Source organism: Chiloscyllium plagiosum, chromosome 11, assembly GCF_004010195.1.
Source record: "Chiloscyllium plagiosum isolate BGI_BamShark_2017 chromosome 11, ASM401019v2, whole genome shotgun sequence".
Taxonomy (NCBI): domain Eukaryota; kingdom Metazoa; phylum Chordata; class Chondrichthyes; order Orectolobiformes; family Hemiscylliidae; genus Chiloscyllium; species Chiloscyllium plagiosum.
In genome coordinates, this window is record NC_057720.1 from 20,065,764 (window position 1) to 20,083,957 (window position 18,194).

At 40.6% G+C, this 18,194-nt stretch overlaps 1 protein-coding gene across 1 annotated transcript; it reads right to left on the reverse strand.

The window, feature by feature from the left end:
* Window positions 1-4,019: 4,019 nt before the first annotated feature.
* LOC122554194 (ATP-binding cassette sub-family D member 3-like) lies at window positions 4,020-14,402 on the reverse strand. Its single transcript, XM_043698845.1, has 3 exons — window positions 14,224-14,402; window positions 4,648-4,681; window positions 4,020-4,542 (listed from the first exon to the last, which is right to left on the reverse strand). The coding sequence occupies exons 1-3, from the start codon at window positions 14,331-14,333 to the stop codon at window positions 4,417-4,419; spliced, it is 270 nt and encodes an 89-aa protein (XP_043554780.1). The 5' UTR covers window positions 14,334-14,402; the 3' UTR covers window positions 4,020-4,416.
* Between the last annotated feature and the right edge of the window lie 3,792 nt (window positions 14,403-18,194).

Here is an 18,194-nt window from a genome sequence, read left to right on the forward strand (position 1 = left end):
CAATATGCTCTGTCAGTAGCTGAATGTGCACACACTTTCCACACATATACGAGCCAGACACACCAGAGTCGTTGACCTCCCACATCAAGCACTGAACCAGCTGGGTAATCATGTCTTCACCCTCTTCAACTGTGTCGTAATCACTTCACTCAACCTCCTTGTCAAAGATTCCTGACCTGAAGCCTCACTCTTCGATCCAAACTTCCTTAGACCCTCTTTTTGTGGCAAGTCTGTGGACTCTTAATTTAGGTTAGAGGAGGAGGGAGGGAGGGAGACCCTACTTTGTAGGACCTGGGGTTTAGAACTCACCCTCTCTATAGCAATCACTTACCTTCCCGACCGGCTTTGCGCTCCGCCTGAACTTCGCCCAGCTCCCGCCACTCTCTGCTTTATTTTCTCTGCTATATTTTCCATGTCCTTCTTCACAGTAAATATTGATGCAAAATACCAGTTTAGTGTTCAAAGTTTGGGAGAAGATTTGTAGCTCGGGTGCTTGTTGTTGTGGTTCTGTTCACCGAGCTGGGAATTTGTGTTGCAGACGTTTCGTCCCATGTCTAGGTGACATCCTCAGTGATTGGGAGCCTCCTGTGAAGCGCTTCTGTGATGTTTCCTCCGGTATCTATAGTGGTTTGAATCTGCCGCTTCCGGTTGTCAGTTCCTTGCATGGACTGCACAAAACACAACATAGGACAAACAGGAAGACAGCTAACGATCCGTATCCATGAACACCAACTAGCCACGAAACGACACGACCAGGCCAGCTATCCTTCGTAGCCACACACGTAGATGACAAGCAACATGAATTCGACTGGGACAACACTACTATTATAAGACAGGTCAAACAGAGAACAGCTAGGGAATTCCTAGAGGCATGGCACTCATCCACAGATTCAATCACTGACAACCAGAAGCGACAGACACAAACCACTACAAATGCCGGAGGAAAGATCACAGAAACACTTCACAGGAGGCTCCCAAGCACTGAGGATGTCACCTAGACAGGGGACGAAACGTCTGCAACACAAATTCCCAGCTCGGCTAACAGAACCATAACAACCCGTTTAGTGTCTCCCCCATTTCCTGTGGCTCCACACATAGGCTGCCTTGCTGATTTGAGGGGCCCAATTCTCTCCCTAGTTACCCTTTCAATGTATCTATAAAGGCCCTTTGGATTCTCCTTCGCTCTCTCTGCCAAAGCTATCTCAATTCCCCTTTTTGCTCTCCTGATCTCGCTCTTAAGTAAACTCCCACTGCTTTTATACTCTTCCAAAGATTCACTCGATCTCTGCTGTTGACAGCTGGCATATGCTTCCTTCTTTTTCTTAACCAATCCTTAACTTCTCTAGGCATCCAGCATTCCCTAAACTTACCAGCCTTTCCTTCCACTCTAACAGGAATATACTGTCTCTGGGCTCTCGTTCTCTCATTTCTGAAGACTTCCTATTTTCCAACAGTCTTTGTACCTGTGAACATCTGTCCCCAATTAGCTTTTAAAAGTTCTTGCCTAATACCGTCAAAATTAGCCTTCTGCCAATTTAGAACTTCAGATTTCTGAAGGAACTCTGAATGGAATCTCCTGTCAGAAATGCAGAGATCTTTCAATTTGTAAAAACAAAGTGGTGGAACGACAATTTGCATGTGACTGCCATTTCTGTGCAAATATGGTCCATTTTTCTCTGTTACCTTTCAGCTTATTCCCCGATTTATTAATATCCTACTTCCTTGAGGCTTCTATAGAGTTAAACATACTTGTAATTCTGAGCTTATCACCAAATGTCAACTCAACTCAGATTACAAATAATATTAGAGTGAGTAAAAGAGGCCCCAGAATTGTAACCTGAGGCACATTACCATACATTTTCAACAATCCTTAAAAAGTGCCACGTCCTATTCTGTTTCCTCTCTACTGACATGTCTTAGATATCGTGCTCTTAATTCCAAACCCATTAATCTTCAAATATCCTGTGTAGTATCTTGGCAAATTACTTCCCTGAACTATATTTCCTCCATCTAGAAAATAGGGGTAATTATATTCAATTACAAAATAAAACAATGGATTACAGATTCAAATAAAAAAAGACAAGGCTAAAACTAATATCATTAATCTTTGCAAAGTATTTAGAATGTCCTCCTGAAAAAGACCAAGAGCAAGAATATTGGAATAACTAAATGGATGCTGCAGTGGCAAGACTTTATGTTCAACCTGACTGAATGAAACAAAATGAGTCAAACAAAATTTCACAGCTGTAATTATCTTGTGAGTTGCAAAAAAGATTATTTGTACTATTAAACAAGAATTGAAGAATTTTACAATCTATTCTTCAAAACTGTTGTAAACTCCTGGATTTTTTTTTGCTCACTTGAGAATGAACACCCTGACATATCAACCATAGTTCTTTGGTAGCATTCTCACCTCTGAGCCAAAAGGTACTTAGACTGATTACAAAGACTTTAGCATATTGTATAGTTTACATTCTAGTGCAAACACGAAGAATACAGTTTGATCAGAGGTGCTGCCTTTCAGTTGAGACCTTAAGAGGGAGAGAGAGGATGGCAGTCGATGGCAAGATGGCAGCGAAGAGGCATAGAGATCAAACCATTAAGCTTAGCACAGAAGACAGATTAAGCCCTTATGGAGAAAGCTCAGCAAGGAGCAATGTCAGGCCTATAGCTAAAGAAAGACTGTAATTTAGGACTTTTGGCTTTATTTCTTATTCACCACTTTATCTTGACAAGAACTGCAATGCTGAACTTGTAACTTATTTCTTTATTTTTCGACTCTTTATCTAAGATTTTGCTTTAAGATAGTGAGTGGGGACATTTTACACGTTTCATTGTAGTTCTGTATCCATGTACTTGAGTACATGTGACAATAAAATCTAATTCTAATTAAACCAAAGTCTTTTCTATACTTTAACAAATAAAAAAGATCCACAGCACTACATCAGAGTAGGAATGCTCTCCTGTATTTCTTACCTAAAATGTATTTCTCAATACATCAACAAAATAGATCTGATCATCTCACTGCTATTTTTGGGAGTTTTTATGTAAATTGGCAACAAATGTTACTACATTTCAACAATAACCATATTTCAAAAAGTACTTATTTGCTCATCAAGGAATTTGGGGCATCTTAATCTTAGAACATAGAACAGTACAGCACAGAACAGGCCGTTCAGCCCACGATGTTGTGCCGACCACTGATCCTCACGTATGCACCCTTAAATCTTGTGAAATACTATATTTGTGTAAGTCTTTATTTGTATTTCTTTAACACACCACAAAGAGAGACTAAAGGGCAATATTCCAAAAGGCCATCATTACAGTTGTCAGCACAGCAGTTAGGATATAGCAGGAATAACTGAGAAGTTATTATCCATTTTTAATTCCAGTCAAAATGCAACATCTTGGCCAAGGCAGAAATTATTTTTTCAAAGATTACATATTCCTTTGAAGATCTAAGCATTTCAATGGACAAGTGAAGAGAGAAGAATCTCAGCTAAGCCTGATCATCATCTCACTTAATGCGCACATCTATTTTACAGTGGAATAGTAATCATGAGCAGGGATCTTGACAGATTTCTTCCATCCTTTATAAGCCAATGTACACCCATGTTTACATTAGCATTTAATGTTGACACAAATCAGAAACTGAGTCATGGACTTGCCACCTTTACATAATATGACTATGTGGTGCTCTACTTTCAATGGGAAATAAGCATTTCACCAAACGTCCTGCCTGTTCCTGCACCTAATGATTTTCTTTTTAAAATCACCATTGGTTCAACAAAATTCTTTACTAGTTTATAAAATGCATAAAGGATTTAAGGAACTTGTGTCCTGATAACTTATTCATAATGTTAACAGCCCTAAATCTTAAAAAGTGAAAAATTCAAGACATTCTTGAAACAAGTTTAATTAATTTCAGTTAGATGTTTCAATTAACATTATGACATAAATTAACATTAAAAACTAAATTGCAATTGACCTAGATCCAAGTTCAGGATTCGAATATAGTAAAAATGGAAAACATTGGAAATAGTCAGTGAATCCAGCAGGATCTGCAGAGAAAGAAAGGGTCATGTTTCAGCTTGACAATCCTTTTCTAGAACTCTTCTGAAATATATTGACCTGGAAAGGTAACTCTCCTACAATTATATGAGGCACAGTTTGGAACTTTTCATTCTTGTCATATGGTCTCTTTCTCCCTTGGCCATATAATTGCATCATCTCCTGGTTGACAGAACAGGTAACTTGAATCTGAGCCATTAATTTTCCCTGATCATCAACAAGGAATGTATAAAAACTAGAGTTTCCCACCTTTCTTAGGGAAGCAGGCCTTTAAGCTCTCTCACCTTTAGACATAGATTTATTTGTGTTTGATTGCAAACTTTACAAATGACTAATTATCAGTCTTCACCTGAATAAACGTACAATACCCACCTCTTGTGAAAACATTCCAGGCACCATTATCTTCAGAATTCTCCATATCCTAGCAAAGAAAACACCATCCACAACTGCTTTCTCTTTTTTTCCTTCTTTCTGAAAAACAAACGGTAGAGGTTTCTATTCCTAAGAAACCATATGAAGCAAAAATGTTATTTTAATGAACAAAAAAATTGCAATATATTTTCATGATATACTCACCTCATTCTGAAGTGAAACCTTTCCATCATTCTTACTGTAATTAAAAGATTAACATTTAAGATGGTACAAAGTAAAGTTCATGAGATTTCTGAATAAGTCATGTTTGCCAAATAAAGGACTGACTTATCTCCTTCCATTTTTAACATTATAAAACAGTGCAACCAGGAACAGATCATTTGGTCCAACATGTTTGGACCATGATGTCATTCCAAACCAATCCCACCCATCTGCACATGGTCTGCATCCCTCCATTCCCTGCCCGTTCATATGTCTATCCAAATGCTTCTTCTGGATAACAAGGACACCAATGTCAGAATCCTGTTCATTGACTTTAGCTCTGGCTTTAACACCATAATTCCCAACAAAACTTATCTCCAAACTTGGAGACCTTGGACTCTGCTCCCCGCTCTGCAACTGGATCCTCAACTACCTGACACACAAATAGCAATCAGTAAGGACAAGCGACAACACCTCCTCCACGATAATCCTCAAACCAGTGCCCTGCAAGGTTGATTACTCAGATGCTTATTATAACTATACACTCTCAACTGTATGGCCAAATTTATCTAACTCCATTTACAAATTTGCTGATGAAATTCAATGACTGGACTCAAGAAAGGCAATTTAGCTTTAAAAGCTGTAATACGGCACCTTAATTTCTTGTTTTATTCTTGTTTTCCTTTTAATCATCATCCATCTCATTAATAAACCCACTGCATTGCGGCTGAAAGCAATGCCAAACGAAAGGCATTCCAACCCCATCCAGTCTACTTGCTGTAGTTTCTGAACTCCTAACCCTATATTTCCTTCTTCTGTCCACCCTTCCTACTTCTCCCTATCATTTTATTCCAAACACCACCTCTTCTTGTTTTCCCTCTAAGTCCCTCAATTCTAATTTTGCTTCTCACCCTTTTCCTTATCCATCACATCTGCACTTGTTATTCACTTTACTCAATTTCCCCATCAGCTCCCATAAGCTTCTTACCCCCTCACATCTATAATTTCACACTTGTTCCCTATTCCTCTGCACTTGTTTTCCACTATGTTTTCTTCCAACCTCAACTCTCCCTTTCATCATACTCCTGCTTTTTAATATCCCATTTCCTGCCGATCCATTGTCCCTTTCCATTTCTACCTCATATCCTATTCCCTTTCATAATAAGCTCCACACTTCCACCCAGCTATTCAATTCGTTATTATCTACAAAGCTATTTTTTGACCAAAAGCTTTTATTTTAAATTACCTGTATGCACACAAACACTTTATAAAACTTAGCGAAATTAGAGAGAAAATAAAACAAAGAACTGCAGATGCTGGAAATCAGAAAAAAAAACAAATTGTGTGATAAACTTAGCAGATCTGGCAGCTTCAGTGGAGAGAAAGCAGAGTTAACGTTTCAAGTCAGTGACCCTTCAGGGGTTCTGAAGACCAGTCACTGGACCCAAAATATTAATTCTGTTTTGTCTCCACAGATGTTGCCTGACCTGCTGAGTTTTTTTTTTCAGCAATTTCTATTTTTGTAGCAAAATTAGAGGACTGAGAGGGATTATCTAAATGAAAAAGCAGCTGTCAGGAACCTGAGCTAGTCATCATAATGTATAGGAGAAAGTGAGGACTGCAGATGCTGGAGATCAGAGCTTAAAAATGTGTTGCTGGAAAAGCACAGGAGGTCAGGCAGCATCAAAAGAACAGGAGAAACGACATTTCGGGCACAAGAAGGCGGCGCAGAGTCTGAGGGTTGGGACTGAGAAAAGGTGGGGGGAGGTGAAATGAGAAAGCTGGAGAAATCTGCATTCATCCCTTGTGGTTGGAGGGTTCCTAGGTTCAAAGTCATGTCACTCCTTGCTCTGACTCCTAATTTCTGACCTACCTACTAGTGGAAACAAAATATCCTTATTTACCTTGCCAAAATTGTTCATAACTTTGAACACCCAATTAAGGCCACTTCTTAATCTTCTTTGCTCCGAGAAGAATAAGCCCAATTTCTCTAATCTTTCCTTGTATTTGAAATCTCACATTACTGGTATCATTCCTACTTTGTGCTCTTTCCAGGTCTTTAACATGCTTCCTAAAATAAAGTACACAATACTCCAAATGTGGTCTGACCAAAGATTTATAGAGAGGCAACATCACTTCCTTGTCTTTATATTCTATGCCTCTATTTATCAGCCTAAGGATCTAATAAGCTGTCTTAACAACAGTTTCAACTTGCCTGGCCCCCTTCAGAGATTTATGCACTTGAACCCTGAGGTCTCTCTGCTCCTAAATTCCCTCACAGCTGTACCATTTTGTGTCTGCCCATTTGGCCAACTTACTAAAGTCCCTCTTAAGTTGCTCAACATCATCCTCACAATTCACTATTCTCCCTAGTTTAGTATCATCAGCAAATTTAAAGATTTTGCCCTCAATACCAAACTCCAAACCATTTATATGAATCAGAAAAAGCAAGGGTCCCAACACTGATACCTGGAAAACACCATTTTCAACTTGTCTCCAATCTGAGAAATGCCCATCTGAAACTACCTATCTTTTAGCTAACTTCTAATCCATGTTGCCAAGGACCCAGCAACCTCAACATTTCTAATTTGCTAACCAACTGTATGAAATGCTTTCTGAAAGTCCAAATATACAACATCCATAGTACTACACTTGTTGACTGCTTATGCCAGCTAAAAGAACTCAATCAAACTTGTCAGACATGATCTGCCCTTGACAAAGCCTTGTTGACTGTCAAGAATTAACTTATTTTGCTAAGTATATATTAACCTTATTCCATATTGAGGTCTCCATCTTTTTCCCACTACTAATGTCAAGCTGACAGATCTGTAGATTCCTGGGTTGTCATCTGCCATTTTCGTTAACAACAAGTGTCACAGTGAAATCCTCCAATTCCCTGGGACTAATCCTGCTTTGAGACAGACCTGACAAATTTCTGTCAACAGCTCCACAACTTGCTCCTTTACCTCTCTCAGCAATTTAAGATGCATCCCATCTGGGCCTGGTGACTTACCTACTGAATTGTGCAAGCCTTTTTGAAAAAGTTATCTTTTATCTATCACTATACCGTTCAGTTGCTCAACACCCACATTCAAAACTAGGCTATTGTCACCACTTTCTAAAGACAGAAGCTAAGTACAGGGAACCTCGATTATCCAAACAGGACAGGTGGATGGTATTCTGTTCGGATAACTGTCTGTTTAGATAACTGTTTTTTCGGATAGCTGATCACACTCCCTTCGCCTTTGCCTCCCCCCCACTACAAGGTACCTACTCTCTTCAGCACTTCACTCCATTCCCGCCAGGGCCTCTGTGCATTTGTGGGCTTTCGGTGATGGTTTAAAGATCAGGCTCTCAGTTGGGGCACCTGGCGGTGATCGGGGGTCAGTGTATTGCGGCCAAGCTACATTGTGAGGAAGTGTAGGAGAGACAAACTGTTCCCAAGATCCCCAACCCACCACAGCTGTAAGCAGGGCCAGACTGTTGTTGCTTAGGCCAATGTGGCCCCTGTCACCCCGACTCCTGGCGGGAAGCCAGCCATTTGAGGTTAGGAGAGTTGCAGGTGGTGCTCGATCGAAGGACAGGGTGCAGGCTAAGTTGTTACTCGGTTTGAGTGATTTCCCAACAGAGCGAATCCGGGACTTCACAACGCCTGGGTGACCTCCAGGCTGACTAGCGGTGCTAGATTCTGGTTGGTGAGCAAACAGTGTACCCGAATGGGACCCTGAGATCTTGTTTGGATAATCAAAAATTCACATAATTGATCTAGATGTAGGTTTGCTCACTGAGCTGAAAGGTTCATTTTCAGATGTTTCGTCACCATACTAGGTAACATCATCAGTGTGTCTCCGGATGAAGCACTGGTGGTATGGCCTGTTTTTTATTTGTGTGTTTAGGTTTCCTTGGGTTGGTGATGCCATTTCCTGTGGCGATGTCATTTCCTGTTCTTTTTCTCAGGGGGTGGTAAATGGGATCCAAGTCATTGTGTTTATTGATAGAGTTCCAGTTGGAATGCCAGGCTTCTAGGAATTCTTGCATGTGTCTCTGTTTGGTGGCCAGTTTTCTGCCCGTTTGTCCAATGTAGTGTTTGTTACAGTTCTTGCAAGGTATTTTGTAAATGACATTAGATTTGCTTGTTGTCTATATTGGGTCTTTCAAGTTAATTAGCTGCTGTTTTAGTGTGTTGGTAGGTTTGTGGGCTACCATGATGCCAAGAGGTCTGAGTAGTTTGGAGTCATTTCTGAGATGTCTTTAGTGTAGGGGAGGGTGGCTAGGGTTTCTGGATGTTTTTTGTCTGCTGGTTGGGGTTTGTTGCGGAGACATCGGCGGACTGAGTTCAGGGGGTACCCGTTCTTTTTGACTGCACTGTATAGGTGTTTTTCCTCTGCTCTGCGTGGTTCCTATGTAAGAATCAAGCATTATAGGGAAAAAAGCAGGAAAATGAGTTGAGGATGATCAGATCAGCCAAAATCTCAATGAATGGCGAAGCAGATTCAATGGGGTGAATGTTCTACTTCTGCTCCTATGTCTTTATGGTCTATTATTTATTTGTGTTAAAGATATAACATCTTAATGACTAATTAACCAACATCATGTCACGATTGTGTAAATAAATCAGAGAATGCAAATATGGCATATTCATTTAATCCCACTGGTTTTGTACCATTGCTTTCAAGCATGGTACATTATTTGCGATGTAAAATATTTGTTCTGACTTTTTAAAACATGATTCTGGGCAAAGGTTGATTTCAAAAAGAAGAAATGTTCCATCATGACAAACTACCCACAGCTTACAAAATTATGTAACATTTGGAACAGTGTGTCACTTAAACTCCAAATTTCAAGTGTTCCATTAAACTAAACACACAACAGTCAAACAATTTCTTTTTGATCTTTGGCAAAAGGATTGTAGAAGTCTTACAGTGCAGAAAGAGGCCATTCGACCCACTGAGTCTGGAGCGACAGTTGAAACAGCATCCCTGCCAGACCCACATCCCCACCCCTGTAACCCCATTTATCATGGCTAATCCACCTAGCCTGCACTTTATTCCATAAATGCAAATATCTTGATAAATCACAGGAGACAGTGTTAACTTTGCATCTACTGCATTTTTTCCTTTTTTTTCCCTCCTGTTGCATTGATCACAAGAGCCATAAAGTGTATGGCTGTCATACTTCCTATAATTAGTACAGAATAGACAGAAATGCAGCATATGTTACAGGTGTGTAAACCTTTACCCACTCAAAGTGAATTTACACTGAAGGATGAAGTTTTGTTAGTTTTCATTTCACATTCTTACATGAACAGTGCGTGAAAGTTAAAAGTGAATTTTTCCCCAAACCAAAATTTGCTAAACAATGAAAACACAATGAAACCACTGTATTATGTTATATAGGTAATCAGTAACAGCATTTCACTGTTCCTGATCCCTTTGACTGTCCTTTCATAAATGTTTGTGGAGATTTTGCAAAGTCATACCAACGGTCACTGGCAGATCATAACACTAGCCTTCTATTGGTATATGATCAATTATGTAAACACAGGCTTTGGCAGACATAAAACAATGTGGCACTTAGCCGTTGACGGATGGATGTTACATGTCCGGTGATGCATTAAGAAACTAAAAGAAGCTAAAAACAATTCAAAAGGAACAAAAAGAAGGGTAGGGTCAACGAGGACTAATAATAATAATCTTGTGGAGGCAAAGGACATTGTTGGAATGTTTGTCAAATCTGTCCACAAAAAGATGCTGCCCGTGTGATCTGGGGAAACTGAAACAAGTGTGGTTCTCGCTGAAGTTTTTCCAATCTTTCTTGGAAATAGGAATGGTGCCAGAGGATCAAAGTTTGAAAATGGTACATGCTTTGTCATAAAAGGGCAGGAACAGTACTGGGTCAAACAGCCTAATGTCGATAGCAGAGAAGCTTTAAACTTTTTGATTATGAAACAGAGAGGGCTAATGATGGGAAATAAAGTAAAATTACATACGTGGATTTCCAAAAGCATTTGATGAAGAATCACATCACAGGCTTATTAGTAAAATTGAAGACATGGGATTATTTGGATAATGTTTGTGTGGACACAAAGTTGTTTGTTACAGAAATCAGAGAGTAGTTTCTTTCAGATGGAGGTTTGCAGTGATGTGACTCAGTGGTCTTATGCCCGTAAAAGTGGCATAATTTCAAAATTCTCAATTGACACAAAATGTGGAAGTGTTATAATTAGTGACGGCAATAGTAGGAAACTTGACAGCAGAATAAAAATTGGTGGAAAGTTGGACAAGACAAAGTGTAAAAGGATGCATTTTTTTTGTTGTGCAAAGAACAAGGATAACCAAATGGTAACATTTTAAGCAGCTACTGAAACAGACAGATGTGAGGATTCACATAAAAACATTTAATATGTCTACAGACAAGTTGAGAAAATTGTTACAATAACATATTCAGGATGACTGACTTTATAAAAAGTGACATTATAGAAGCAAGGAAGTTTGTGCTAAACCTTTGAAAATCACTGATTCAGGCTCAGCTGGGATCGTATTTTTAATTCTGCATTCTGCATAATAGTGATAATGATAAGGTTGCGAAGAACATGAAACAGGACATTTACTAGAATGGTATCAGGGATGGGGTACTTCAGTTTTATGGAGAGACTAAAGATGGTAGAATTGCTCATCTTAGAGCAGACAAGGTTAAGAGGAGTTTTAATAGATGAGGTAAAAAAAAGGGAATTGGATAGAATAAATCAAGGGAGATTCAGTGTGTTCACTGGCAGGAGAGTCAGTAACTGGAGGGTACAAATTTAAATTAAAAAAACACCTGAAAGGGTACTTGAAGCCAATTCAAGAGGAATTAACAAAAGGTCACTGGATATATACTTAAGAATGGAAAAAAAATACAGTGGGGAAAGAACAGGATTCTTCTAATCGATCAGCACAGGCAGATGGACCACTGTTTTCATCCTGTACAACTGTGAAATCCGAATTTTTTTTAAATAAAGTTCAGAGAAATCTTTAACGATGTATAATTCTGCATTGGTACATTTATACTAATGCCACTTTTGAGTTTTGAAAATTTCTATTGCCACGGGAAATTCCAATTCATGCAGCCTTGCTGCAATACAAATTAGATTAGATTAGATTAGATTACTTTACAGTGTGGAAACAGGCCCTTCAGCCCAACAAGTCCACACCGACCCGCCGAAGCGCAAACCAACCATACCCCTACATTTACCCCTTACCTAACACTACGGACAATTTAGCATGGCAAATTCACCTGACCCTGCACAGAAGAGGCACTAGAGCACAAAACTTGTCAGTAAGGTGAGGTGTGATGCTAAAGTCGGATAGATATGGGGCTACATGTGGGTGACAGAATATGAAAGAATTATTGGTTAAGGGGCTGGGGTCGCTTAGCTCAATTGACTAAACAACTAGCAAATGGATCAGATAAATGCCAACAACAGGGAGTTTATCCCATTCTGGCTGAGGTGGACGAGAGATCCGACTTTGCGTTCTGTTTGTAATCAAAAAAAATGACTGCACCTTGTCATCCATAACCGATTATATGCCAAGGGCCTGCTTCAGGCAGAAACTTGAGGAGGAGGTTTGGAACATGGCACATTGGCCATTATGAAATATCGATTCAAGATATTACCATTTTAAATGAGATTTTAGACATCAGTCTGGGTGGCTTAGGATCTGATGATGGAAGTAAGTGCACTTGGAGATAGGTAAAATTGAAATAAGGGTTGAAATTATTTTCATCTCAAACACTTAATTCTATACAAGCTTATACTCACAATCCTTCCAGTTACTAATATACTTCCAGCCTCCAAAACACCTGACTTTATGAAATGATAACTTGCTAAAATATTCGTATATACTACCGTTCTAGAAAATCTGGATTCAAGTCCTACCTCAGGTTATGATGGGCAGGGAGATATCATAGTATGTCCAAACAGGTGTTTTTTAATATCAATATGTTTACACAGCAGGAATCTCAGAAAAAAAGGCCATAATACAAAGGTTGAGCTGTTTTTCAAGCCCCAGAAGGGCACTACAGCACAACTAACACTTGTAGAGTCATACAGCATGACCAGGTTTCCTAAACTGAACTCATCCCATTTGCCTGCATTTGGCCCATATCCCTCTAAACCTTTCCTATTCATGTACTTGTCCAAAGATCTTTTCAATGTTCTCATTATACTTACTTCTACCACAGGACCTGACCAAGTGCTTACCAGAACTGGCAGGAGAGTCAGTAACTGGATAGTACAAATTTAAAATAGTTGGCAAAAGCCCCAGAGCAGAGCTGAAGAGTTTTTTTTTAATTCATTGCCTAAATAAATATTAAAACGTTTGGAAGTGTCTTCAGCTGACACTCCCATCTTGTGGTGACCTTTCCTTCTCCTACCTACATTGGAGATACCAGCATTTGCCAATATCTGTGCTGGAGGGCCTCCTGTTGTTCCTAAAGCTTAGAGATGCCTGCCATCTTAAATGTCCAGTGAGCATGCAACAACAAAAACAGAAGTTACTGGAGCAACTTAGTAGGTCTGGCAGATTCTGTAGAGAGAAAACAGTGGATGTTTCACATCAATATTTCTGTTTTTGTTCCAGATGTCTTGCATCCGCAGTTCTTGATTTTATTTCAACGAACATGCACCCTTGGCCAGCTAATCAAAAATTAGATCATGTTTCAAACACCACAATGCTGAATCAGGGCCTGGAAGTTCGTTCAACATTGGGTCCTGAATTCAGAACAAGTATTCAACCAATAATCACAAGGGAAGTTGGTGGTGTAATGACAATGTCACTCGACTAGAACTCACACAGATGCTCAAACATAGCAATAAAAGCAAATTTCACAACTCCACTGTTGCAAAAACTCATCTGGTTCATTGGATGTGCTGTTGGGAAGAAAATCTGCTGTCGTTATTTTGGCCTCCAAGACATACCAGACCAACAATAATGTGGTTGACTCAACTTTTGCGATGCTCCAGTGAGCCACAAAAATCAAGGGCAATTAGGAATGGGCAACAAATGTTGTTCATATTAGCAATACCACATGCCATGAAATAAAGTAAACAATCACAGCTAAGTAATCAAGCAATAACCAAATGTGAAGAGTTGCAACATTGTTCTCTAAACTCTGAATTAACAATAAAGCTGAGTATTTGCACCTCTAAATTGCCGACAAGGTTTAAGTGTTAAAAAGCATTAAATTTTCATCAATCGCGAACAAAGATTGTAAATGACAGTTTTCTCAATTCTTGGTAAAATCCTTAGGGAAAATTAATTAAAATAGTGTTTAAAAAGATTGATTCTAACAGTAGTTTCAGCATCAAAGCATTACCGCCCCCCCACCCCACCACCAATGTAGCAAAACAAATCGCACAACGAATATGACAACATTATCGCGGGGCCGACCTTTTCCTTCAATGTACTGTCATGTTCGTCAGCTTTTGTCACTCCATTCTTTCCAGATTGAAGTGGCTAGGCCATTTTTAAATCCTCGGCCTCGAGCAACACACACTATAGTGAACCCGGCTTTCGAATAGTCAGAGTGATCCTGTACCTGTGCGATGTGCCTCTGCCCCGTCTTTTACTCAACGCAAAGAGTACAAAGACAGCTGCCGCTCCGAACGCAGAGTGTTTGGGAGTCAGTAATTTGCTGAGGACCGCCATTGCGGGAATAGTAGCGGCAACAGAGAGAAACCGGTCTAGCAGCGCAAGCGCTGCCGGGACGGACGTCACTTTAACTGTCAATCAACATCTACTAGGTGACCAGGCAGCCGGGGGCATGGTCAACGCTGCAGGGACTGTCTCCTGGCTGCAAGTACTGAGCAAGAGGTCACCTAGGTAATTTGTTCCTATCCATGGATTATTCTTCTCATCAAAACCTTTGCATTCTTAAATCTGATGCAGTTTCCACTTTACATATGCATTAAACGCCCGAGTTCGTATACTCAAGCAGATTTGTTAACTTTGCTGAAAGATTTATTGTGTGCTCAAGATTTTTTTTTCAGGTAGACCCTGCCTTTCGAACGTGATGGTGCATTCAAGCCCGTAATTTTGGTGTAACGATGAAGCCATCGCGAGCCAGACAAACAGGAGGCTGGAGGAACACAGCAAGCCAGGCACCATCAGGAGGTGGAGAAGTTAGTCTTTCTGGCATAACTGTTTTTCAGGATCCCTGCACAAGTTTGGTTAAGAGAGTCTTGAGCTGGGGGAGGGATGAGGAGAGGGAATTGAGGTGCCGGTGCATTGCACAAAGGGTTGACTGGAGAATCCGTAGAGAGAATCGTTTGTGAGGGGATTGAGGGAAATCTAAGTATGGAGCATGGAAGGTGGGTCCAAATTTTGGGGGTTTAAAATGTACCTGTAGGCCTTGAGGGATGAGATGGTTGTGAAAACAGGAGCTGAGGAAGGTCACAAGGCTGTTGTAGTGGGTTTGTTTGAAGAGGCCACAGCAGAGTGATAGTGAGAAAGGAACTCACAGAATTCACCTCTGAGTGAGGCAAAGCACTTCTTCAAAGTGGACATCCTTTGAAGTGGTATGAACTTGTTTGAGACAAAAAAAACTGCATATGGTGGAATCTAAAGTAGACAAACAGGAGCCTAAAAGAACACAGCAAGCCAGGCAGATCAGGAGATGAAGAAGTCAACATTTCAGATATAACCCTTCTTCAGGGCCATGCTAACCACACAGCCCATCAGGTGAGCTGAAATATCCAGTTTCCTCCAAGTCATGTACGAAGGTTATGACGCTGTCACATCAGCTGTGATGGATAGTAAACGTCGTCAGAATGCCCAACTCAAGATTGCCCACATAGAGGCTTTATTCAGAGCAAAGGAAACAGTGAACCGGACTGATAGATTAGAAGGAATGACAGTGAAGCAAGCAATGGCAAACATTTAAGGAAATAATTCATGACTCTGAACAAAAATACACCCAGGTAAGCAGAACAATTTTTCTCCCCAGCAGAAATTGACTGACCAAAACAGAGATTAAATCTCAGAGGAAGTGCATCCACCCCAAATTCCAGAAGCTAATCCTTCTACTCTTTAATCCCAGCTGAAATGTTCTTTATGTGTCTTCATTTTCAACTCTCAGGAGAAAAAATGCAAAACCTTTTTAAACACATAATCAGGATTTCCAGTTCCAAAGGATTAGATCAGGATGCCTTTTTTAATCAAGTACAGAGTGATGGATTTTGTCAGTTTATATAAGCAATCCATCAGCTGTAAACTTTGCTACCTCCAGATGTGTCAGTATAGAGATTTGTATTCTTAAGTGAAAATAATTTGCCTACTTATTTTATAACATGTAATTAAAATCAATGCAAAAGAGTCTGATGCTGGAAAAGCACAACCAGTCAAGCAGCATCCGAGAAGCAGGAGAATCGATGTTTCGGGGCATAAGCCCTTCATAGGAATGAGGCTCATTCCTGATGAAGGGTTTATGCCCGAAATATCAATTCTCCTGCTCCTTGGATGCTGCCTGACCAGCAGTGTTTTTCCAGCATCACATTCTTCGACTCTGATCTCCAGCATCTGCAGTCCTCACTTTCTCCAATTAAAATGAATGCACCTGAAATGAGGTGAGTTCCATAAAGAGTGAATGATGAATTTCACTCGCTCATCATTCAGCCAGAGAAGATAAACCTGTGCTATGTGAAGGCATTACACAATTGCAAATTTCTTTGAACCCTATTACTCAAAAGAAGATATGTGGCACAGTGGAAATGGCACTGGAATGGTTATCCAAAGGCCAGGTTATTGCTCTGGCGACATGGTTTCAAATCCCACTATAGTATCTGGTGGAATTTAAATTCAGTGAATGTGTAGAGAATTAAAAACTAGTTGAATGGTAACCATTATCAACTGTCACTTTAAAATAAATTTGACATATTAATATCATTTTAAAAAGGGAAGTCACTGTACTTGCCTTCACGGGATTCCAGATCCACAGCGACGTGATTGTTTCCACAATGATCGCTGAAATAGCCTGGCAAGACAGTCAGTTGTAACAAGTTTATAAAAAGGAATTAAACTGGATAGACAGCTCAGCATTGATCTAGTCATCAGCAAAAACCATGACAAACCTAGCTCTGTCGACCGTCTTGTGAACGTTTATGGGGTTCTGCCAAAATTTGGAGAGCCATCAACAGCCTGATGCAGTTATACTCAAAGCAAAAACTTTAAATAGATAATCTCCTAGCTATCATCATCCCTAGCTATTTCCTGTCCTACCATCAAGACAGGCACATGAGGGAAGGGTTTAGTAGGAGACAGTTGGCAGATAGATATCCTGGGAGACTTCAACATTGAGTCTGAATCTCATGGTATCAGGTCAAACATGGGCAAGGAAACGTCCTGTGATTACCACCTAACAACCTTCTTCTCCCTCAAGTGATGAATCAGTACTCCTTATTATCGAACACCATTTGGCAAAAGAACTGCATTTGGCAAGGACACAGGATCTAGTTTGGGTTGAGGGGCTCAACGTCCATCACCAAGATATCATTAGAAGTGGCTCAGTGACGGGATCCAAGATGGCAGCGATCTAGGAAGATCGCATTTCAGAGCTCCACACCACATCGCAAGCAGGACAAAGTCCTAGCCTGCCCTACCCAGACCACCGCAATATCCTGGGACTCTGGAAAGGTCGTGGTCTCCCAGAAAACTGTTAAAAAATAATTTAGCTCGGTTTGCACCGTCCAGGGATGCCAAAGATGGGAAGACAAGCATCCGAGGCCAGGCCCGCAGCCCAACCTACAGGATCCTCAGATTCAATTGCTTACCAGGCCGCGGTGAAGGACCCCGTGAAATCTTGCGAGATATTGGGGAAGCAGATAATGGAGAAGCTGGCCCTGATCTCTAGTATGATGCAGAAGCATGAGCAGCAGCTGGGAGACCTGGAGAAAATGACAGATGAGGTAGAACACAGAGATGCAGTGGTGGAAGCCGATGCCAGTTCCTCCAAGGAAAGGATGCAGGCCCTGGAGAAGCAGGTCCGCAATTTACTTGACCAAGTTGATGACTTCGAGAACCGGGGAAGGAGAAAAAATGTTCGAATTGTCGGTTTTGCCAGAGGATAAGGAAGGTGAGCGGCCAGCGGAATTTATTGAGGACTGATTGTTGAAATTCATTAATTTGGAGGCTGGAATGAGAGGCTTGAAGGTCGAGAGAGCTCACCAGATCAGGTCTAGACCAACGTCCTTGTCCTATCTTGGTGCGGTTTCTCCTTATTCTAGCGATAAGGAGTGAATCGTGGAAGCTTCCAGAATCCAAGGGAAGGATCTGAAGGCCCTAGTTTACGAGGGCTCTAAGATCATGTTCTTCCAGGACTTCTCAGCAGCAGTGATCCAGAAAAGAAAATCCTTTGACGGCATCGAGAGAAGACTGAGGGAACTTGGGATCCAGTACTCTCTGAGCTATCCGGCGATGCATCGGTACACCTTAGATGGATCTGTACATCTCTTTGACATATTGACAGTGAGGAAGGATGTTTGACAGTGAGGAAGGATGTGGCAGGTTACAGCA